The 23,122-nt window shown below is 44.0% G+C and overlaps 1 protein-coding gene across 1 annotated transcript; it reads left to right on the forward strand.

The window, feature by feature from the left end:
- The first annotated feature begins 308 nt into the window (after window positions 1-308).
- On the forward strand, window positions 309-13,505 carry RAB33B (RAB33B, member RAS oncogene family). The gene is made up of 2 exons (XM_039550930.1): window positions 309-638; window positions 10,611-13,505. Exons 1-2 carry the CDS (start codon window positions 396-398, stop codon window positions 11,052-11,054), a joined length of 687 nt encoding a protein of 228 aa, XP_039406864.1. The 5' UTR covers window positions 309-395; the 3' UTR covers window positions 11,055-13,505.
- The last annotated feature ends 9,617 nt before the right edge of the window (window positions 13,506-23,122 follow it).

Consider the following 23,122-nt stretch of genomic DNA (forward strand, 5'->3'; position numbering starts at 1 on the left):
GATGAGGCTGGAAAGTGGACAAAGACCAAACATCACAGAACTACCTTTTTTAAGAAAATCTTGCATATTCCACATTTCGCAGCATTCAGGCCGCCCCGAGAGGTGCGGGCTCTCCCCGCACGCCGCAGCCCCGAATATTCCCGGCTGTTTCCCGTTCTCGGAGATTCCCGGCGGGTCCCGTTCCCGCCCCTTCAGTGCGCGGGGCCGCGCGCGCAGCGCCCCCTGGCGCCGGCGTCGGCCACGCAAGCACTGGCCCCGGCGCGCGCAGGCCCCGCCCGCGGGGATTGGCCGCCGCACTCTCGCGAGACCGGCCCGCGGCGGGCCGTGACGCGTCGCGCGCTGTGGGTGGCCGGCAGGTTCTCTCTGGGTCCCGTAGCGGCTCTCCCGGGGCCGCGATGGCGGCGGGAGATGTCGAGTCCTCGCTGGAGCTGAGCCTGACGGGCTCCGGGGCGCTCCCCGGTGCGCTGCCCCCTGCCCGCTCGCGTATCTTCAAGATCATCGTCATCGGGGACTCCAACGTGGGCAAGACATGCCTCACCTACCGCTTCTGCGCCGGCCGCTTTCCGCAGCGCACCGAGGCCACCATCGGCGTGGATTTTCGCGAGCGGGCCGTCACCATCGACGGCGAGCGCATCAAGGTACCTCGGGGCCCGGCCCGGGACAGCGCCGGGAGAGGCCCGGGCTGAGGGGGCGGCGGGCGGAGGGGCAACGCCGGGCCCGGCCCGGCCCGGCTCGGCCCGCGCCTGGCGCAGTGCTCCAGCGGCCGGGAGAAGGGAGAGCGGGATGTTCCGGGCCGCACCTCTCGCAGCGGTCTCCAGGCCTTCTGTCACCGTCGTACCCCCGAAGTTCAGTTCGGCGGGGTCGCGTCACCAGCAGCCGCCGTTGTGTCTGCCCTGAAACTGTTCTACTGCTTGGCCTTGCTCCTGTTGGAAAGGTAGTCACGATGTAGGTTTCTGTGATGATGAACCAATTCCTACCGTAGGCCAGACCCTCGTGCATTTTTTGTCAAGTGTTAATCAGTAATTTATCTTTACAATGGACTTATATATAGATCTCTTAGCAGTATTTTCGTCTTATTTGTGCCTGGTATCAGCAGCGTGTTGCCTCTGAGAAATTCTGCTTCTTTGTTCATCAGACATCATAGTTGCTTTAACCTTCAACACCACAAAGCTGTGTAGGTGCCACTGTTATGATAATTTTGCTTTAAAAATATTAGGCAATCGAATATTGTTCAGGATTGAGCAATGTGTTTCGGCTTCTAATTTGTACGATTCTGTTAAGTTTGCTGTATGTTGATCCTAACAGGCATTTGCAGAATACTCTGTAACAGCTTACAAATGCAGTTTATTTACCAACATGGTTTTAAACAGAATCCTAGTCTGCTTCTGTATTACAGTTTGTTTTTATGAGAAAAGTTCATTTGTGCAGAAAAAGGAAGTTAACAGCAGTCTTGAGCTTGTACTTGGACATTTGTTATCATCAGACGTTATAATTACAGCTTACCATTATGTAGCTGAAAGCTGTAGTTTTTCCTTGCTTATTTACTGATTAAAGAAATTATGGAGGATATATAAGAATAGGAGAGCCAATTTGCTTTCCTGCTCTTGTGGGATTTTTATCTCATATCCTTTTTCAACTAAAAATGAAAGGTGAATAGGAATCTTTGGGGTTTTTTTGGTTTTCTTTTGTAAAACCACTGACTAGAACTTGTCTGACAGCTGAAATTCTGTACTCCTTTGTCCGTTGCTGTTCATGACAGAGGAGAGAACTCCTGAGGGATATTGTTTTGTCAGCACCATCTTATTGACTGGCATTTTCATCACCTCTGAATGATGCCTGGCCTTCATTGGAGAGAAGTGAAGAAGAGCATAGAGTAATCCACAGCTCTAAGATGCTTCACATAGGTTATTGTGCCATTCTGTTATATATGTTTTTGTAGATCGTTTTGCTGCATTCTTGAGAATATTACCTGTAAAATAAACCAGTTCTGGTTGAGGAAGGTGGAGAAGTGAAGGAGGCTGTTCTGAGGCACATTGTTTTGTGCAAGTTCTGTTTCAGCATTAAAGGAATGAATTTTGTCATTATGGCCAGGACTCTAGTTTTTAGTGGGAGTGTTGTCAAGTTTGAACCAATTTTGGGCGGTTTTGGCAACTTCTCTCACTCCTCTTCACCTTCCTGATGTGTAGCAATCAGCTCCAGCAATGCTAGTTGAACGAAGAGAGAGAAGCTCTGATGAACTGAATTACTGTAGTCCTTGCTGTGCCCTGAAGGGAATTTTTCCTCGTGCATCGAAGGAGGAGGTTATAAAGTAGTGTCTTCCCTCTTCTCCCTTCCCCCAGCCAGCTGGATGGTTCTTTCTTGTGCTGCTACAGCAGTGTGTGTTTCCCTGACAGCTGGAAAAGTGCTGTGTCATTGGCAGGAACACAAGCACAGTTCTCACTGAGGATCTCCCACACAGTAATTGTGTAGAATTCCAAGACATAGGAACAAGTATATTCCTTGTACAGTAGGCTGAACAGCTTCATATCAAACACTGATGCCTAAATGTGATGAGTAAATTAAAACTTTCAACAAACGGATTTTCTGCCTTCTAAATTTTACTCTTCCTCAGTTAATCTAAGCATTGAAAATTGAAGAAAACAATGATGTTAGTCTTCACTGACCTACATTAAAAGAGCAAAATGCAAATGAAATCCAAAGAAGAAAGTCCGAACATCATGTTCTGTACCTTTGAGCTATTCCAATTTTTGTCTTGTTAAAGGAGACAGCATTGAGGCCAGTTATGTTTTTACCAGTGTGTTATAAAACACACATACTAAGTGAGTCCTTGTTTAGAAAAAAGCCTTTCTGGATACATAGAACGGAATCAGAAGGTGCGATGTGATAGCTGAGTCAGTGTATTTAATATTTTTTATGCCATTTGTTTTTCTTAGGGAATATGACCAAGGGATTCTGTACAGTTTTATTAGCTGAATTATGCTGTTAAACCAATCAATCAAACTATATACTTTAAAGGGCTGTTATAAAAACTGTGGTCCCCTGAAGATGGGTGTTACTGGACCAACAATGAAATAGTAATCTTAATGTTACTTCATCAGTGCACACCCATTAACGTGAACATTTTCAGTATTTTTTTTCAGTAGAGAAAATATTCGGGGGAAGAGGTAGAAATGGAACAGTTTCCTCAAGTTCACCTCTAAAGAGGAAAAAAGAAACTTCTAAAGTGTACAGTTTTCAACATTGGGAAAGGATTTAGTGCAAATGACTCGGTGCCAAGAATATTAACATCTTCAATTTGAGATAATGCTGTTCAAGCTTGAGTGCTGCATGTAAATGAAATTTAGGAAGAACTGTAGTTTAAGCTTCACTTGCAAGTTATGTAAACCTTTAATTTAATTTCCCCATTGTCGGGTGGAGTCGCGGGAGACAAGCCTCACGGCATTGTGGTCAGCAAGTCTCGTTTATTGTAATAATCTACACATACTTATAGTACTACTAATTAGCTCATACATATTGCAAAAGCTGAGCTCCTTATTGGTGGGAGCTATTCCATGAGATCACTGTGGTCTTATCTTTTCTCTTCCATATGGTTTCTTTCAACTTACTTATCTGGACTCACATCCTGTTGTTTATACAACTCCTTGCACAAGGATTTAGTATCCTTGCCAAGTCTGCATCTTTATCAATCCTACAGTGTCATCATGACCTTTGCTTTTTAGCCATTCTTCAGAAAGACTCTCAACACTTCCCCCGTTTTCTTTTTGCATGATCATAGTCATATTGACTGACTTCAAAATTAAATTTTTTACACATGACATTATACAGCTAAGCATAAGTAAACCAAGCAAAACAATGATTAGCAATAGCATTAAAGATTTGATCACACTTTTCATCCATCCTTCTAAGCCCATCCACTCTGTAAGTCCTTCTAATCTGAAAAATCCAGAGTCCTTTTTTATCTTTTGGGAGTGTTCAATCAAATTCTTAATTTCGGCGTGGATGGACTTAGAATGATCCTCAAGATCCATGCAGCACATTCCTTCAAAGTCTTCACAGCCATGGCCGTGGGCTAAGAGTAAAAAATCTATAGCTGCTCTATTTTGAAGCAGGGCGTGCTGGACTGAACTCAGGTCTTCTGCAAGTTCAGACAACACTCGGCTGGTACCATTTGCCTGTTTGACTACCCAACATGTCAGTTTTTCTAAGTGACGATGGGCTCGTGCTGCAGCTGCACCAGGAACAAAAAGGGAGGTAAAAAGCACTTCTAATTTGCTCCATAACGTGAGGTCATCCTCACAATCAGATGTTATAGTTTCTGCTAAGGACCTCTTCCATCGTATTCGATGTGTAGCATTAGGATGGTGCTGTGGAAGTGCAAGACTCAGTTGGCCAAAGGTACAGGGCCCGCCTACAGGCTTGGATGGGATACCTGACCAGGCACGATTTCCACAAATTAGGAAAAACCCTCTGGGTAACTTTCGAGGGAAAAACGTTCCAGGGGCTGCAAGAGATCGATTTCTCACGGTAACATTGCACCATTCTAAGTCCCACTGTGAAGCATTGCCAACAGGATTAATCAAGGTGGGGTTGGATGTATTCATTTGACAGCCACTAAGGCTGCCCTCTTGGCATAAATTGCGTGAACTATTAATATAGATACAGGCTGTAGCGTTAAGGGAATCAACTAGTTCTATTTCTTGTGGCTCAGGGCCCACCGGGAGTTTATCATCCCAGATATCATAGTCTAGTAGGCCATGAGTAATATTTTTTGTGGAATTCAACTGCCAAATAGGTTTGAACTGCTTCTGGGTCTCGATTACAAAGTTGCGCCATGTATTATCTGTTAATGGTACTCCAACTAAGCATGTCAAAAATGGAGTACTGGGTGTGGCTAAGGAGGCACAGAATGTTGTGGTGTTCAATTCGCGTGCCAAGGAAACCCAGATATTATCTCTAGGGTCAAACACCTTAGGAGGGTAGGGAAGGTTGTGACCCATTACTGAGCCTGCGATTAGCAGCACGATGCTTAAACCGCCGGCAAACATGATCCCACTTTCTTGGTTCAACTTGCCACTGAATGGGGACCCCAATGTTTAGTTGGCAGGAGGATTGCAAAACTACAGAGTAACTATCTGCTAAGATCCTTTTTGCTAAATGCTGTACTGACCACGCTAATTCTCTTAGTCTCAGATCTTCAAGATTTTCAACTAATTGCAAACTGTCAATGATATTTTTGCCTGTGAGTTGTACCAATGCTCCTTGAGCCGTCTCACGGTGCCAGTGAAAACTGCAAGACTGACACCAAAACCCTTCTGATAGATGTCGCTGGTGGACCCACCACTGTAAATTACAACCTCCGCAAAACAATCTTACCCACGCATTATGATCACTACAATTACATGCAAAGCAAGCAGATTGGCAAAAGCGTAAGAAATGTCTCTGCAGATGTGGAAGGAGATGATCCTCTATCTCCTGTTCAGATTCCACAAGGAAGGTAACGCGAAACCGTTGCTCAACTTCCTGCAGGATTTGTGAGATCTTCCTCTGTACTCTTCTCGCTTTCCTGTTGTGGGTTGCTCATCAGTGACAACAGGCTTAGTCCATTTAGCCGGAACCCATAGGGGACAGTTGGCACAAAGTAGGTGAGTTTTTCATCCCTTGTGGCAATACAGTCCATTCAAATCGCCTGGCTGGTTCTCCTTTATTCAGGGCAGGTAAGGTAAAGGCGAAGCGCTTGGTGTCATCTGGATGCAATGGAATAGTGAAAAAGCAGTCCTTGAGATCTATAATTAAAAGAGGCCAGTTTTGGGGCAACATAGCCGGATTGGGGAGACCAGGTTGTAGCGCCCCCATAAATTCCATCTGTTGATTTACTGCACGAAGATCATGTAAAAGGCGAAACGCACCAGACTTCTTGCGTATGACAAAAATAGGAGTATTCCAAGGACTGACGGATGTGACCGGGTGTCCTGCAGTGATAACACTTCATGGGCCACCTGGAGCTTGGCGAGGACGTGCTGCTGCCGCTTGGAGAGGAGCAAGGGCTGCCATAACCTGATTTTGAGAACTGATAGCCTGTTCTTTAAGCCCTTCACCTAATTTTTCTAAGGCTTGTGCTAAGATAGTTGCGAGCCAGTGGGCATGGTCGCAGCTTTTTCTAAAAGTTGCTGGACAGTCCAATCCCCTGGGGTAGAACTAATAAGGGCACGGGTGGCCTGATGCCATTTTGTAAAAGGCATGTTTAAGCAACGGGTCATGCATATGCTCTTGAACCCCAGCTTTTGAAATGGCTTCCATAACTTTGTCAACAAAGAGCCTAGAGACTCTCTCTGCCTTGTTTTATGCTCATATACATCGGGGATCCCACCTGGGCTCGGACCTTATCCATTGCTTTCTTAGCAACTGCCATAGCTTTCCGTAGCTTGGCAGGTCCTAGTGCCGCTTGGCTTCTACTCTCATGTGATCCCCTTCACCCATGAGTCAGCTACTGTAACACCTGTTCAAGGGATCTGCCGCTGGCCTGGGGACAGCAGCAGTAATAGCGGCTTCCTCCCCTCCAGCGAGCTTCCAAAAAGCAGTCGCTGATGCGGGGTATACATAAGCTTAGTAACTGCCTTTTATATGTCAGCAGGAAGAAGAGGTTCGTAAAAGCGTTAAAAATATATATCAAGCATCTGTTTAACTGCGTTCACTGGTTACCACTTGTAATTCCCCACCGTTGCTCCGTGAGCCTAGCGCATCCACCAGCCTTCTAATCAAGATTAGTCACCCGGCGCAATACTGCCACCCCCTTGGTGTGATTCGGGACAAAATAAAACAGGGTACGCCATGCCTGTCATTGTGCAGCGCTCAGCATGTCAGAACTCACCTCTTTTGTAAGGCCGTTGTCACGAGCAAATCGCAGCCCAGAGTTTCTCTATGGCCCCCAGCCATTGAGCCTCCGCTGTAGGTCAGGACTCTGGCCCCAGGGACAGGCTCAGGGCCTAACAAAGGTTCAGCCGAACGGAGGAACGAGTCCGGCGGAGACGCGATGTTGGAGGCGAAGGGACGGTGGAGGAGCAGGGGCTGGGCAGCTCCCGGGCCGGCTCGAGCGGGCGGCGGGGGGGGCTGCGGGTGGAGCAGGCGACTCAGAGGCAAGAGCCTCAGGCGGAATTTGGAACCGCAGCAAAGGTGGGGGGATTAGGTGGGCCAGAGAGAAACAGAGGCACTGTGGATCGCCGGTAATGACGGTTTCGATCCTGAGCAATCTTAATTTTTTCTGCCGCTTTTTTCTCTGCCTGATTACCATTAAAGTTCATTGTGAACAACTTTCCATAGTTTAGAAATCTTTTTAGCTGGCTTATCGTCATCTAAGACAAGATCTCAAAATTCATCCCCATACGCGCGCCCACTGAACTTAATTCATGAATGGAAGTGGGGTCAGTGAAAAACTATAAGAAGCGCGCATGGCGTTAATAAGAACGGGGAGGTCTTTCTCAAGATCAATTCCTTTAAAGTTATGCTTAAGTAAAAAAGCTTTAAAAAGCTCCTGTGCTGCTTGCCTTTCCATACTTACGGTACCGTTGCTAGCTCTCCAGGCTTCGGCAGCACGTATCGGCGAGCCCGCCTGTGCGGTCGCTCGGGCGCGGAGGTGATAGGCACGACGCGGCTGGGCGCTGCGTTTTTGCCGTACGCAACCTCTTTCGCCGTCCCTCTAGCTGCAGGACCCGAACCCAACGCAACTCCCCGTCGCATAAGGCAACATCTTCTGTTCGGGCGCCAGATGTTGGGTGGAGTCGCGGGAGACAAGCCTCACGGCATTGTGGTCAGCAAGTCTCGTTTATTGTAATAATCTACACATACTTATAGTACTACTAATTAGCTCATACATATTGCAAAAGCTGAGCTCCTTATTGGTGGGAGCTATTCCATGAGATCACTGTGGTCTTATCTTTTTCTCTTCCATATGGTTTCTTTCAGCTTACTTATCTGGACTCACATCCTGTCATTTGTACAACTCCTTGCACAAGGATTTAGTATCCTTGCCAAGTCTGCATCTTTATCAATCCTACAGTGTCATCATGACCTTTGCTTTTTAGCCATTCTTCAGAAAGACTCTCAACACCCCATCTTTACCCAAGGCTGGCAATACACTTAAAGATCTCTGCTTGACTGAAGCATGACCAATTTCTACTCTGTGAATAAGCTGGGGAGAGAATTGTTAGCCCACAGTTGCCTGTGAAAATTAACTCTCTCTTTAAATTTATTTGATACAGCATTTTCCAAGATTTATCTATAGTGATTCCTTAACATAATGTTGTCTATACATGGGATTGCTTCAGTCTGTGCTTCTTTTTTCTCTAATTTGTCAAATTCATGAGCATTTTCTATGAGTCTTCTGACTTTATAATGTTTTATAAGTGCACAGAACTGGAAGTATGTCTCATCTGGGTGTGTGACTGAATCTTACCCAAACTTAGGTGCCTGTGTTCAGTCCAATTGTGTAGACTCATGGAGATGCTGTCAATTGTGTGTAGAGTGTAATACCATTGGCAAAACCTGAGATTTCATTCTAAAATGAGATCGATTGCAACTGACTACCATTTGCTGGGATCAGAGCCAGGGCAACTTGCCTTCCTTTTCCTAACATTCTTAATGACCCTTTTAGAAGCTGCACATGGGTCTTTCTAAGTCTCTGGATCAAAAGCTGCAGAGAACTGGACTGGGCTACAAAAGCCAAGCTGCTCTGATGTTCTCATTCAAATTCTCAGTTCCCCTGATGCAACCAGTAGCTGCCATTCCCACCTGCTCTAGTCTGAGTTTTTTTGAGGATGGATAACCAGGGTTGAATAGAATATTGCAGAAAAACTTCTGAAACATCTCTTACTCTTTGTTCTTCAGTCTGTCACACAGACTGATTCATAACATACTGTGATTGACTTGTGGATCTGGATTGTCATCCATTTTAATAATTTCCAATCTGATGAACCCTGTGCTTAAAGAAAAAGTCCTTATTGTCACTCACTGTTACCAAGACTTTGCATCTGCTTCTATTCAGTTTTACCCTATTTCCACTGTTGTAGCTTTCAAAACAGTTTTAGGTGATACTGTAATCCTCTCTATTAGTGATGCATCTTCTTGCTCTCAGCAGATTTCCCTTGCAGATGGGCTTCCTTTTTTCTAATATAAAAAGTCACTGGTTAAAGTGGTAAACAACACAACTTTCAAGATATTTACAATTTCTAAAGAAGTTTTACTGAAACTTTTGGATCAAAGGAATGCAGAGCTATGGTAATGGGAGAACAATTTCAACAATTACATAGTGGCTGCGACTTTCATGAGAACAGATTAAATTTCAAATTTATCTTCATTGTCTACAGAACATTTAGTATTCCTTGAGTTCTGAGTCTTAAGGAAGACTCCTTTCATTCCCAGGGAGGAAGAATTTTCTGCTTAAAAGCCAGAGTACTAATCAAACTGCCTCGGCTGGGATCAGCTGTATAAGACAGGAAGCTAGGACTCAGCTTTTTCCCAAGAAATCAAATATCTTTCAGATGTTTCACTATCACTAAGGTGTGCATGATAGAGCCACACAGCAATTTATTTCTGACAGTGTACAGGTGTTGCAGGTGAAGGGGCTCTGACTGCTGGGCATTGCAGTTCCTTGTCTCCTGGAGTGCAAGTCTGTGTAAACATCACTGTGCACAATTCTGTAGCATTCTCTACACAGCTGAGGACTCCAGGCTGCCATTACACAGGATGATCAATGTATTTAAAATTTCTGTTAGTTGTTGCTTATGTCTGCTGGTGTTTCAAAGCTTGTTTTGTTTTGTTTTGTTTCAATCTGGACCCCAGAAATTTGAAAGCATTTCAGTTCTTCTGAATGTCTTTCTGTTCTGACTAAGCTTCTGGCACATACATTCAGTCTGGTTTGGACAGAATGGTGTGTACCTGGAAATGATCGTCACATGTTACACCAACAGGAGGTTTATGCTTTTTTATTTTTTTCCTTTTATGCATGCCTTGATACTACAAACCATAGTATGGTCCCAGTTTAAGCATTAAATAAGCTTAAGTTAGATGTTCATCACAGGAGGGTTTGATTCCAATGCACTGCAGAGAAAGATTTATTTGTCCTGTTTTTGTTGATGTTGAAATCAACCATGGTTTGATTTCTTCCTACTTCTACATGGCAGTTAATGTCATGCTAACAACAGAATTTTGGGGAAGATGATATTATTTTTGGCAATAACAAAAGTCATGTCAGCTGAGAGTTGTACTGGAAGTAACATATATTTCATTTTCAAACAAAAGTGCTATTGCTAAGACTTCAGGATTTGTTTTTATAAAAATCTTTAAAAATACAGGCTCCGATAAACTTTCAGAAATTTGTATTTTCTCTCAAGTTGTGTCATCATTCCTCCTGGCCTTGCTTGTGAGCAGCTTTGAAATCCAAAGTTTCTAAAATTGTGTGAATGCAACCATTTTCTTCAGCACAAACTTGTCAATATGATTAATTCAGAAGAGTAGATTTCTGTGATCATGTAACTCCCCTCGCTACAGATAATTTGTGTTATTTTCCAAGATGAGTAGTAAAACATTTTTTCCTCTCCTTATCTTTCCATTTTCAGATACAGCTATGGGATACTGCAGGCCAGGAGCGCTTCAGGAAGAGCATGGTGCAGCACTACTACAGGAATGTACATGCTGTGGTGTTTGTGTATGATATGACAAACATTGCCAGTTTCCACAGCCTGCCATCCTGGATAGAGGAATGCAAACAGCACCTTCTTGCCAATGATACCCCACGGATTCTGGTTGGAAATAAATGTGACCTGAGAAGTGCTATTCAGGTGCCCACGGACCTGGCCCAGAAGTTTGCTGACACTCACAGCATGCCATTGTTTGAAACCTCTGCCAAGAACCCCAATGACAATGACCATGTGGAGGCCATATTCATGACGCTGGCTCACAAGCTTAAAAGTCACAAGCCTTTAATGCTTAGTCAACCCCCAGATCATGATGAAATACGTATAAAGCCTGAACCAAAACCTACCACATCCTGCTGGTGTTAGGTCATACTGTCGCTGGCTATCACCTTGTCTTGTTTGCAAGTGCTTCAAAATTATGATCTTGGCAAAGTTCCAGGTTTTGGTAGCAAGTATAGCAAATCTCTTTGGCACTTTAATGTGTTTTTTATTTTACCTGTTGTAGGTGTGCCCATCTCATGCTCTTGCACTTTGTAATTGTACTTTCTGAATTACTAAGTTTCACTATAAATATATGGGAACATACTTTGTCAAGTTTGACAAAGTGGTTCTACTTGAGCTCTTGCTGCCTGAGGTTATTCTCATCACTTGTGGTAAGATTATAAACAGTAGATTGGTTTACTAATACTTTTGGTTGCTACTTGGCATTGGAATAATGTAGAAGAGCCTTTTGTGACAACCAGGGAACTTGGGTTTTGGGTCAGCAAGTGGGGAGATTTTTGGCATATGAAGGAATATTAGGTGACTGCTAGGAAATTAGTAAGCAGGTACCTTTTTATTATAAAAACAAAAAAAACAGGTCTGTCAAAGTTCGGGCTGTCAGTGTCAGTGCAACCTGCTAGATTTTGGCTGTTGTTCCACTATGAACTTGGTCTGTTTCTTCATGGCAGTGGTAACGGAATTGACAAACTTCTCCCTATTATTTGATACTTAAAACGTCATTAATTTTTCATAATGGGCATGTCATACAAAACTGTTATGTTAAACCATGTTATGGAAAGTACTGTAGCACAGGATTTGGGGTAAAAATTGGGACTCCATCTGTCCATAAATTCTCTGATCTTACTAAAATTTAAATGATATATTTCTAAAGGTGCTGTATTTGAGTTGAGTGTCTCAGAGGTAAGTAAAAACAGTTGAGTAAGTAAAAGATTGGGTGAATTTGGCAAAAGCATACTGGTTTTCAAAGATTGGGGTTTGCGGGGCTTTAGAGATCATGAGTGCTTTTTAAATATCTTGAAAAGCCAACTTGTTAACATATTTCAGGAATGGAAATGTTTAGGAATATGGTACATTCTTAAAATATTTCCAAACACAAATGAAATTTGGTCTTGAAATATGGAGTAAATCTACCAAGTATATAATCTGTTAGAGATTTTTGAGCTAAAACCTGCTTGTATAATGTGACTGTATGTAGGGCACCCTTGGCATTACTAGTGTGAGCTAGTAGGGGTCAGATGAGGGAAATTCCTCCTCTTGAACCACCTTTTTCTGTGTTCTCATAGTTACAACTGCTTTTTCCAGTTCTATTTGAAGATTAAGTTTCATAATAAAAATGGTGCTAAGTTTCACATAGTTGCATAAAGTGAAATGTAAGCCATAGAACGCAATCTATGACTTCATTCATGTGCCATGTCAAACAGTGTTTCGTGACTTAGTTTTCGAAGTATAAATGAAGGTTTTTTATTGGCCATTTGTAGCATGTGTTGCTTACTGGAAACTAAATTGAAGGGCTAGTTCAAAAGCTGCCACCGTAATGATCACATTAGAAACAAATTACTGAAACAAGATAACTATTATTATGTAAACTATTACAATTCTTGAGATGTACTTTCATTGCAACTTATATTGAAGAAAATGCATTGATTTTGTTCTAGATTTAGAAAGAGTATTTAATTTGGTCTAATATGATTAAGATGTTTAAAAAGAATCTAAACAAAAGGTAATACTTTTTCCTGTATAAAGCTGCTTCAATTGTGACTATTTTTGCTTAGGAAAAGTTTGTAAAAGGGAACTTTTGTATTCACTCTGAACCTTACATGACTAGAATTTACAGTTGTTTCAGAAACAAATCACCTGTTTAACACTAGTGTCCTTAATGATTTCTTTAAGAAAAGGATTGATCTTAAATTTATGTTTATACTATTGTAAATAAATACGGTTTACAGTCCTGTTGGACAGATTGTTTTTCACTCATATCCTTAATCCTTTTTCTGAGAAGGTTCCTTCTTAATTATTTGTATACTAAGTATGTCAGAAAGTTTTGGTGGTTTTTTGTTTGTTTTTGGGTTTTGTTGTTTTTTAATAAATATCCCAGAATTAAGAATTTTAAAGTCAGTCAGTCAGGTTGGGGGTTGAGGTAAGCAAATAATGTAGCTGCAGTGTTACTGTTAAATTTGATCTGAAACACCTGCACATCTGTTAAGTTTTAATTTGAGTTATCACAACTTGTAAATAAGGGCCCTCATGTCATGAAAACTGTGTGGAAATGGTGTTCAAGTGTGTAATTCCATGTTCAGTACAAAGCATGTTTTAATGGTTCTGCCATCAAGGCAGTATGGTCAGTAATGCAGGATTCAGTATTGCTTGCTGGCTTTCAGTGGTGATCTGCCCACAGAATGGATGTCAGAGTACTGAATACTTTGTATGTGTATTTTCGCTTTACCAGATTGTAAAGTTGGGTTCTTTACTATGTGTTGGGGGCAGGCAAGGCACAATCCCAGAAACCTAATAAACTGGCTTTGCTACAAACTGTTATCACTTGTTTTCAATAATTATAATAGGAATTATAATATAATTCCATATAGTTAACAAAAGGCTGTGAGGGAGTTAAAGGAGTTTCTAGTTTCTGTCTGTGTGGGTGACAATTTTGTAAGACTCGCAATACTTGGACTACTGTTAGTGCTTTCTTGCAATGACTGGGTGGTTTTGAGGCATCTGAAGCACTCACCTGATGATTTAGAGGCATGTTCAGGATTTATTTCAGATTCCAGAAGAATGGGAAGTGATAGAACAGTTACAAAAACAGCAATTACTAACCCTTGGATGTATGTCAAGACCCTAAGGAGTCTTCTCCATCACTCTTCTTCTAGTCTCATCTTGTTCAGAAATAAAATCTCTTTAACTTTTATAAATTCGTTGGAAGTCATATCCCTTGTCCTCTCTGTAGGTATTGTCGCTTCCACCAGAGTGTATAATTCTAATACTCGTTTTTTTCCAGAGTCCTACTTTCAAGGTCATTGACTGATGTTGCTTAACATTGCAATTCCCAGATAAATGTAGAGCCATGTTATTTAAAGGTAATAGTAATGTTACTTTCAAATGGCAGTCTGGTTTTCTCTGCAAATCAACACCAACATGTAATCTTAAATCTAAAATCATAAATAACATTAGAAGTTGTCATTGTAGGACTCACAAAAAAAATCCCACTGTTCTGAGAATGTCTCTGAGGATGAGGGATTTTTTTTTCTTTCCTCTGTTGATGCTGAATGCCCAAAGGAGGCCTCATTTATCCAGCTGAATGGTGTCATCAGTGATGGCTGTGAAGGGGCATTGAGAGAGGAAGAAGGGCTGCTGGTTTCCAGGGATGTTCTGGGATTCACTGGGCTCTGCACAGCCTCCCACCTGCCAATTTGAAGCACGTGCTGAAGGCAGCTCCTCGTAGTTCTGAAAGCTATTTCCAGAGCCCAAAGGAAGGCAAGTAAGAGCTACTGGTCATCCAGCGGCACTCCCTGAGGTGCACAATCCCTGGGGGGATGTTACTGACATGTATTTTTTTTTCTGCCTTGCTGAATCACCACTGCTTAATGTGAACCACAAATGATTGAATCCTTAGCTAATAATTTGAAATTAATAGCAATACCAGTGATCATTTTAAAAAGCCCCCCAAAAAGCATAATCCTCTCCCTAGCCTGCATTTAACAAATCTGCTGCTCTTACTAGGAAGTTCTTCTCTCTTAAGGGTGGTGAGACACTGGCACAGATTGCCCAGAGCAGCTGTTGCCCAGAGCCCCGTCCCTGGAAGTGTTCAAGGCCAGGCTGGATGGAGCTCTGAGCATATGAAAACTTAAGAGTCATAAGACCCTGATCTTAGCTCAGTACTTCCTTTTCTATTATTATTTTTACTGTTTGGACTACCCCTTTGGAAAGGTCACAGGCAGGAAAAAGACTGGTGTGAGGCAATATGCCAAACTCCCTCTTTCTGAAAATCAAACTTAGTGATTTACTGCTAAAAACGTCATGCTGGGCCTCTAAATCAGGAGTCATAAAGCAGAAGTTGCATTTGCAAACCATTTATCCTCTCCAAAGCTTGGTCATCCCCACACCCTTCACACCCACTCCTGTACAGGAAAACACTTGAAATGCTCAGGGGGGTTGAGATGCTCCTTGTCCTTCATGCTCATCTGTCCCTCTGTCCTTTCTTCAGTTAAGGAAGGGCAAATGAAGAGGAAAAGACTAAATTGACCCTAAAATACATGAAACAGCTTTTCTATTTACTTCAAGGTATTTTTAACACACTCATAAATTAGAGACAGTGAAGGGCTTCTGGCTTCAGCAACCAAAGATTCAGCTGTAGATTTAAAAAAGCATGTGCTCGTCAGAGAGGGTTTTCAACTTCCTGTGCATCCTTGTGACTATCTTTGAGTACTAACTTCAATTCTGAGCTAATATCTGAGTCACTATGATGCTGCTGTTAAAAAGCACAAATGCTGGCAGCCCTGACCTTTGGCTTCCAAGGCTCAGAGTGCTTTTGTCAAATTGTGTCTGACCTGAAAGAATTGATTTCAATACTTTCATCTGTCATTAAATAGGTATATTTCATTTATATGCATGATGATAGTAGATGGTAAATAAAGATATTTAAGATTTTCTTTATATATACTGTGTTGGTTTAACACAGCCTAGTTTTTGGATGGGGGGGGGGTAGGAGGAAGCCACAGAAGTGGCTTCTGTGAGAAGCTGCTAGAAGCTTCCACCATGTCTGACAGAGCCAATCTCTGATGGCTCTGAAGATGGACATGCTGCTTGCCCAATTAGAGAGGCTGGTAATGCCTCTGTGATGAGATATTTAAGAAGAAAATCAAAACCACGCAGGTGCAGCTTTTTCCCAGAGGTGGCAAGGCACCACCCTTGGACTATCCTGGCACCGCTGCGCAGCCATGGGGCTGCCGCAGCTGTGCGGCCGCTGCCATCTTGGCATGGCCGGCAGCAAGCTTTGCCTGCCTGGCTGCCTTTAGCCAGCCCTGCTGTGGGCAGAAGGGCAGGGTTGGCGACAGCGGCTTCTCCTTCCTGGTGCCCCGCATGAAGAGAGGCATTGAATGGCACCAGTGCTGCAGTGGCGGTGACTGCCCTGCCATATGGCTGGCAGCAGAAATATGGCGAGCGATTCCCCAACGTGGAACCTAGATGAGATCAACCTCTCAGTGCTGCGAGATCCTGCAGAAATCTTTGAATCAGTGGAATTTGTTAGCAATGGTACTTATGAGCAACAAGTTTTTTATTCCCTCTGGTCAGAGAAGAGGAGCAAGTGAGAACGTGGAGAAAACCAACCTGGCGGCACCAAGGGCAGTGGAAGGAAAGAGGGGGAGGAGGTGCTCCAAATATCAGAGCTGAGATTCTTCTGCAAGCCATGGTGAGGACTATAATAAAACAAACTCTCTCCCTGTAATCCATGACGTCCATGGGGGGTTGCAGAAATTCACTTGCAGCCTGTGGGAAAGGTGCCCACACCAGAGCAAGTGGAGGCAAGAAAAGATGCAATCCATTGGGGGACCTGAATAGAGAGAGAGGGCCCTGGCTTCCAGAGATAGAGAGAGAAAGCCCTTGCTTCCAAACTAGAGCAGCCTATCCTTAAAAGACTGCACCTCGTGGACCGGTGACCCACGTCGCAGCAGTTCTGGGAAAACTGTTTTGCCCGTGGGGGGGACTCATGTTACAGCAGGTTGGGCAGGACTGCTGCTCGTGAAATTAGAGCCATGCTGGAGAAGTTCATGGAGAACTATCACCTGTGGGAAGGACCCCACCGCATAGCAGAAGAGAAACTCCTCGAGTGATGAACTGACCAAAAACCCCCACACCCTGTCTCCCTGCGCTATCGGTGGGAAGGATGGAGGGTCTGGGGGGGGGGGGAGGGGGAAGGTGTTTTAAAGGCTTATTTTACTTCTCATTATCCTTCTCTGACTCGGTTAATAATAAATTTACTTTATACCTTTAAATTTGAGCCTGTTTTGGCCTTAAAAGTGCTTTCTCCCAGTCCTTATCTCAATGCATAAGCCCTTTGTTACGGTTTTCGTGGGTACCTGGTGTTTAAACCAGTGTCAAACCACGATATATTTAAAATGATGGCCAGAAAATATATTCACATATATGTATTTTTGATCACCATGCATATATTGGCATCATAACGCAACACGTGGGGGTGCGCTGTGTGGAATTCCAACTCTTTTTAATGTGTGGTACATGACACTGGTAGTTTTCCAGCTCTAGCATCTGCTTTAAAGCTCCAGCTCTCAGGTTCTATGGGTGAAGAACTGTTGGATGAAGCAAAAACTTAGGTCATTTGGGGCTGGGATCCTGCCTGCATCAGACAAAACAAGAAACACAGAAGGAACTGTTATAAGATACACTTAGAGCAAAGAATTTGGAAACTGAAAACACCATCTGTCATCCTGAATCAGTCTTACGGTTATTGAGTGGGAGGCAAGGGCCTAGCAATATTTGCAGGTACTTTTCCACCATAAACATAACATATACAGCAACTAATATTGACTAAAAAGAAAGTGATGAGCGTACTTAAAATCATGTAGTGGACAGAAGCCAGAGGATGAAACATGAACTATGAAACAAAGTAATTTTAAATTAAGATGACATAAATAACAAGTCAATGAAAGAGAACGCACATTTCTGTAACTGAAGCTGAAACTGCCAAAAAAAAAAAAAAAAAAAAAAAGGAAGAGAAGGAGAAGAGAGGAGGGGAGGGGAGGGGGAGGGGAAGGGGAGGGGAGGGAAGGGAGGAAGAGGAGAGGAGAGGAGAGGAGAGGAGAGGAGAGGAGAGGAGAGGAGAGGAGAGGAGAGGAGAGGAGAGGAGAGGAGAGGAGAGGGAGAGGAGAGGGAGAGGAGAGGAGAGGGAGAGGAGGGAGGGGAGGGGAGGGGAGGGGGGAGGGGAAGGGGAGGGAGGGGAGGGGAGAGGAGAGGAGAGGAGAGGAGAGGAGAGGAGAGGAGAGGAGAGGAGAGGAGAGGAGAGGAGAGGAGAGGAGAGGAGAGGAGAGGAGAGGAGAGGAGAGGAGAGGAGAGGAGAGGAGAGGAGAGGAGAGGAGAGAGGGAGGGGAGGGGAGGGGAGGGAGGGGAGGGAGGGGAGGGGAGGGGAGGAGAAGAGAAAAGAGAAGAGAAAAGAGAAGAGAAAAGAGAAGAGAAAAGAAGAGAAGAGAAGAGAAGAGAAGAGAAGAGAAGAGAAGAGAAGAGAAGAGAAGAGAAGAGGAAGAGAAGAGACATTACAGCAGCTCAGAAAGTGCAAGTGAAACTGTGCAGTTTGATAATGTGCTAGGGTTAGACTGACCTGAAGAGGTGCAGGACAAAGCAGTTCCTGTTTTTATGGAGAGGCTTCTAGGGAAGGCTGGGAAATGCTGTTTGCTTTGATGAGCTTTCCCTCCTCAAGTTAGTGGTAAGTCCAAGTATTTTTCCCTGTACTTACACACTGTCAGTGCTGGAGAACCATGGAATCATATCTCAGTTTGGAGGGGACCTATAAGGAGCAATGGTTGGACTCCATGATTTTAAATGTCCTTTCCAACCTAAAGAAGTCTGTGGTTATGATCCTAAGAAACAAGAAATCACACAGTCTGACTCCAAAAAATGCATGTTGTGCTTCTTATATTAGGTGGGGTTTCTACTGACTATAAGAAAAAAACCCCAGAAACCAAAAAAGAGAATGTTCCTCCTCTCATCTGCAGGCAAATACCACTTCCTATTTTCAGAACGTATCTGTATTTCGATTCATTAGTACTACTCCTGTCCTTTCCCAGCTCTTTTAAGGCTTTCTTCTGTAGCCTGCCTTTTCCTAGTAGTCAGTACCATGTTTAAAGATCAAGACCTATGTACTCCCAACTCAAAATATTTTAGGCCAGTTCATCTACCTACAGTGAAGCTTTACTTCAATTTCCAACTACTTCTTGCTGGAACAGGGTGGGCTATGGAGATGCAGAACTGTGACTTTGTATCCCCTGGTTTCTCACTGCCTTTTGCCAGCAAAGGGGAAAGGACATTCATGCCCAGGAAAGACTGCCCTGACCCTGAACACCAGCAACCCAGCAGCACAGGGGAGGAACTGCACCAAACATATATCTGTGAAAAATAAAAATTCAGATATAAATTAATAAATACAAATATTAAAAAATAGATATATATTAAAAAATCTCAAAACAGGCTTGTTGTCAAAGAAGTGCTTGAAAGGGTTCCCTGATCCTCACCATGACGAAGATCCCTCCTCTTTCTCTCCTCTCCCTCACCTCCTGCCCCTTCTGTTGAGGAAATGACTTCAAAAAATTCTTTGCCCTTAGTTGAACATTAACCTCCAGAATCTACTTCCCTGATTAACCTTCTGATTACGCCAGGTGATTAACTCTGACCACTGCTAATGGAGAGGCTGGCAGGCTTTGCTTTTATCCATCCGGGGATTTTGTATGCCTTGTTCTGTGCATCAGGGAATAGGGTAATGTTTGTCTCAGCCTACTTGAGGTAAAGAAGGTTTTTTTATGTAAACACCTTGTCTTTGACTTAATACAAGCAATGCTGACACAAGGTGAGCACAAAATGCTCGGGGGTCCATAACTCCACCTGACTTCACCAGTAAAAGCTGGATGTGACACAAGCCATGGAATATCCCTGGAGATGCAGGCAGGCTCTGGGAAGGTATCGTACTTTGCAAGTGGAACAGGCTGCTAAATATAGCACTGGAAACTGCAGTCAGGAATGTATTTTCTGCAATGCTAACCAAAGAGGAGTGACATTAAACTAGTAATCAGTTTCCACCAATTTCCTTCTGCAGCTGTCATTTTTCTAGAAATCCCCACTTTTGTAGAAAGAACCGTTGAAATCATGTGTCTCTGAGTGATCTGCAATAGTTGCACCACTAGAAGGACTGTGTTAGAAATAAGCCAGTTTATAGCTGCTGATGAATCAATTGCATACATTTTTATTTAGAAGTAGCATAGAGCATACTTCTCTTTTATGCCCTAATACTTCAATATCTGCTGCTAAGGCTGTTTCACAGCCAAAAGAGTACCTGCCACACCTGTCACTAAATGCCACTGATCAAAAGCTTTCAAAGCCAGGCTGGGTACTTGGCTTGTGCCCCAGAGGTGTCCCCAAAGGACCTGACCTGCAGCAGCTGTGGTGGCACTGTGTTGGGGTTTTGGGAGTTCCTTTTCTGTTTTTTTCCCTCTTGAGGAATTTTCCCCATATATGTTGCCAGGGGGACAAATTGCTGGATACTTGGGGAGGACAAAGGGCCTAGCCACTGAGAGTGTGGTCCAAGAGGCTACTCTCTTTCACCTGAGTGTGTGGGCAGTGGGTGCTCAGCCTCATCAGCACTGCAGGCTTTCTGCTCTAGGCTGCCTTCTTTCTACCAGGGAAACCCCAGGGTTCCCAAGCCCGCCTTCCCTGCCCCACTGGGAGCTGGGCTGCGGCCGCCCTGCCCCGCTGTTGCTTCAAGCCTTCGCTACTTTGTGGCCCCACACATCCTGCCTGCTGAGACCTCCAGGGGTTACCACTGCAGCTCTGGAGTTTGATACATCTCGTCTGCCACCCAGGATTTGTGCTCGTCCCTGTTGTTCCATCCTGCTGTTCCTGAGGGTCCAGCCGGACACCGGGATCGGCTGCCCAGGGGTTTGTGAAGCTCCTTTGTCCCATCCCTTCCCGGGACCCCAGGCCGCCAGTGCCGCGTGCTCCCCGAGCTCGCTCCGGAGCGCCCCCCTGCAGCCGCGGGGGAACCATCGTACCTGCCCTGCTCACCGGGAGCCGCCAGCGCCCCTGCCGGCTGCGAGCGGAACTGCACCCGAGGGGAAAGGCCCTGACAGCTGAGAAGGCTGGGACTGGGTTTGTGATTGTTTGCTGTTACTGCCATAGATCTTGTTGTTTGTTTGACTTGTTTTGTATACATATATATATGTAATAGTAAAGAACTGTTATTCCTGTTCCTCATATTTTTGCCTGAAAGCCCCTTAATTTCGAAATTATAATAATTCGGAGGGAAGGGGGTTGCATTTTCTTTTTCATTTCAAGGGAGACTCCTGCCTTCCTTGGCAGACACCTGTCTTTCAAACCAAGACACACTGCCACCCTCATCCCAGGAATTATCAGCCTGAGCCAATGGAAACAGCACAGCACTTGAACAAGGACTAGTGATGTGTTGCTCTGCACACTCACATTAAAAGCAAACTGCCTGTTCAACCAGCAGTCAAACACTGTTGAATTATGCTCAGTATGTCACACTGCAATGACTGGTTATGGAACAGCACTTCTGGATGGGACCGTAATTCTCACCCAGAAATGATGCAGAAGCTGAGCAGTTTTAGACTAACCAGAGCCATGCTGTTTTCAGCTATCAGTGAGCCCAATACCCTCTCAGGGAGTCTTACTTTCTTTTGATGTACAAGAACAACAGTTTGTGTTAATCAAGAAGAAACTTCCCAGCATTTCATTGCAGATGGTGTGGAGTTGTGCCAGAAGTATCTGAGGACAGGGAGAACAGTCACGCTCGGTGCTTTGATGCCTGCTGACAGGCACTATTTCCGAGGAAAAAGCACAGCGTCCCTTTTTGAATCACAACGTTTGAATTACTATATTAAAGCAATTCAAACATTGACACCTTCAAATGAACAAGACACCAGCTGTGTTTTGGTTGGCATAGGAGGGGGTTGGATTAGTTGATCCCCAGAGGCCCCTTCCAACCTCAGCCATCCTGTGGCTGTGCAGGCAAACACATGAAGATATTTAGAGCCAAAGTCAGGAGGAATCTGGCTACTGTGGCACATAGTTAAGCCTCCAGTTGCCAGAGTAGGACCTGCAGGCCCAAGTTAAGGTGCTGGCCCAAGCATCCAAAGATGGAGACAGCTTCCCTGGCTGAAGCTGGGCAGTGGAGGAAGCAGTATGTGACCTGAGAAGGGTTGTGGAGGGAGCCTGGTGGTTAGGGCTGCTCTCTTGGTCTGAGATATTCCTAGACATCAATAATTCTAATGGTTGAAGTCAGTAATAGAGGCACTTGGCAAGCACCTTACGCACAAAGGGGTGCCAGAGTTCACTGGGACTTCCTCAATATGTGGCTCAGACTCCTTCTCTGTTCAAGATTACAACAAAAGCTGTATAACATCTTCATAGAATCACCACAGAATCATAACATGGTTTGGAAGTGACCTTAAAGATCACCTCATTCTGACTCCCCTGCCACAGGCAGGGACACCTTTCCATAGACCATGTTGCTCAGAACCCCATCTAACCTGGCCTTGAACTTTCAGGGATGGGGCATCCAAAGCTTCTCTGGGCAACCTGTGCCAGAGCATCACTATCCTCACAGGGAAGAATTTCTTCCCAGTATCTAATCCAAACCCACCCCCTTTAGTTTAAAGCCATTTAGGTATTGGAGTCCCTTTACCAGCATTATGAAAAGGACTTCAGTCTTTAGAGAAAAAAATAACTCAAGAACAACTCTTGTCTTGGGACCATGAAAAGTACCTTACTTGCTGCAATTAGAGAAGTTTTATATGAGATCATTCCGGGAGTTACATAGCTCATGGTGGGCATGACTTACCCTACTACCCACTTTCTCAAGATGGGAGCTTATTTTCCAGGCCCTGTTCAAATGCTCTGTTAATCTATATCATGGGATAAGTCATCTACCACTTCCTGCTCAAGGCCTGAAGGCAAGATAAACACTTGACATTGACCTAAAACTGAAACATAAAGTACATATGCAAATTCTGTGTACTTCAGGAGATGACAGAACCTGACTGGAAACTGTAATTCCTTGGTCTAGAGGACCAAGAGGCCCCCTAGAGAGAATACAACAAAAGACCTTGGTCTAAATCTGTACTAAATTTTAGCAGAATGGGCCTAAAATAAGGATTTCTTTTAAACTTTCAATCTACAAAGTAGAAATAGGAAAACTTGAGCTGAATTCATTATATTTAAGTTACTTCATAGGAGGAGCTACTGCAGCTGCAGTTCCTGCTCCACTCTAGTTACACTTCAGCACTAAAACTAATTGTACTGACACATGTACATCCCACAGAAGCCACATTTTGACAGCGGTACCTGAATGGTGTTATCAAGGTTTGATATTAAAAACCTCCATTCCTACCAAGAAGAAAACACTCTGAAGC

This window comes from Corvus cornix, chromosome 4 (assembly GCF_000738735.6).
Source record: "Corvus cornix cornix isolate S_Up_H32 chromosome 4, ASM73873v5, whole genome shotgun sequence".
In the NCBI taxonomy this organism is placed as follows: Eukaryota; Metazoa; Chordata; class Aves; order Passeriformes; family Corvidae; genus Corvus; species Corvus cornix.

What these genes read in the sequence shown, in the direction of transcription:
- RAB33B (XM_039550930.1), top strand. Translation starts at nt 396, where the DNA reads ATGGCGGCGGGAGATGTCGAGTCCTCGCTGGAGCTGAGCCTGACGGGC. An exon ending in TCGACGGCGAGCGCATCAAG is followed by an intron (nt 639 to 10,610) that starts GTACCTCGGGGC and finishes TTCCATTTTCAG; the next exon opens with ATACAGCTATGGGATACTGC.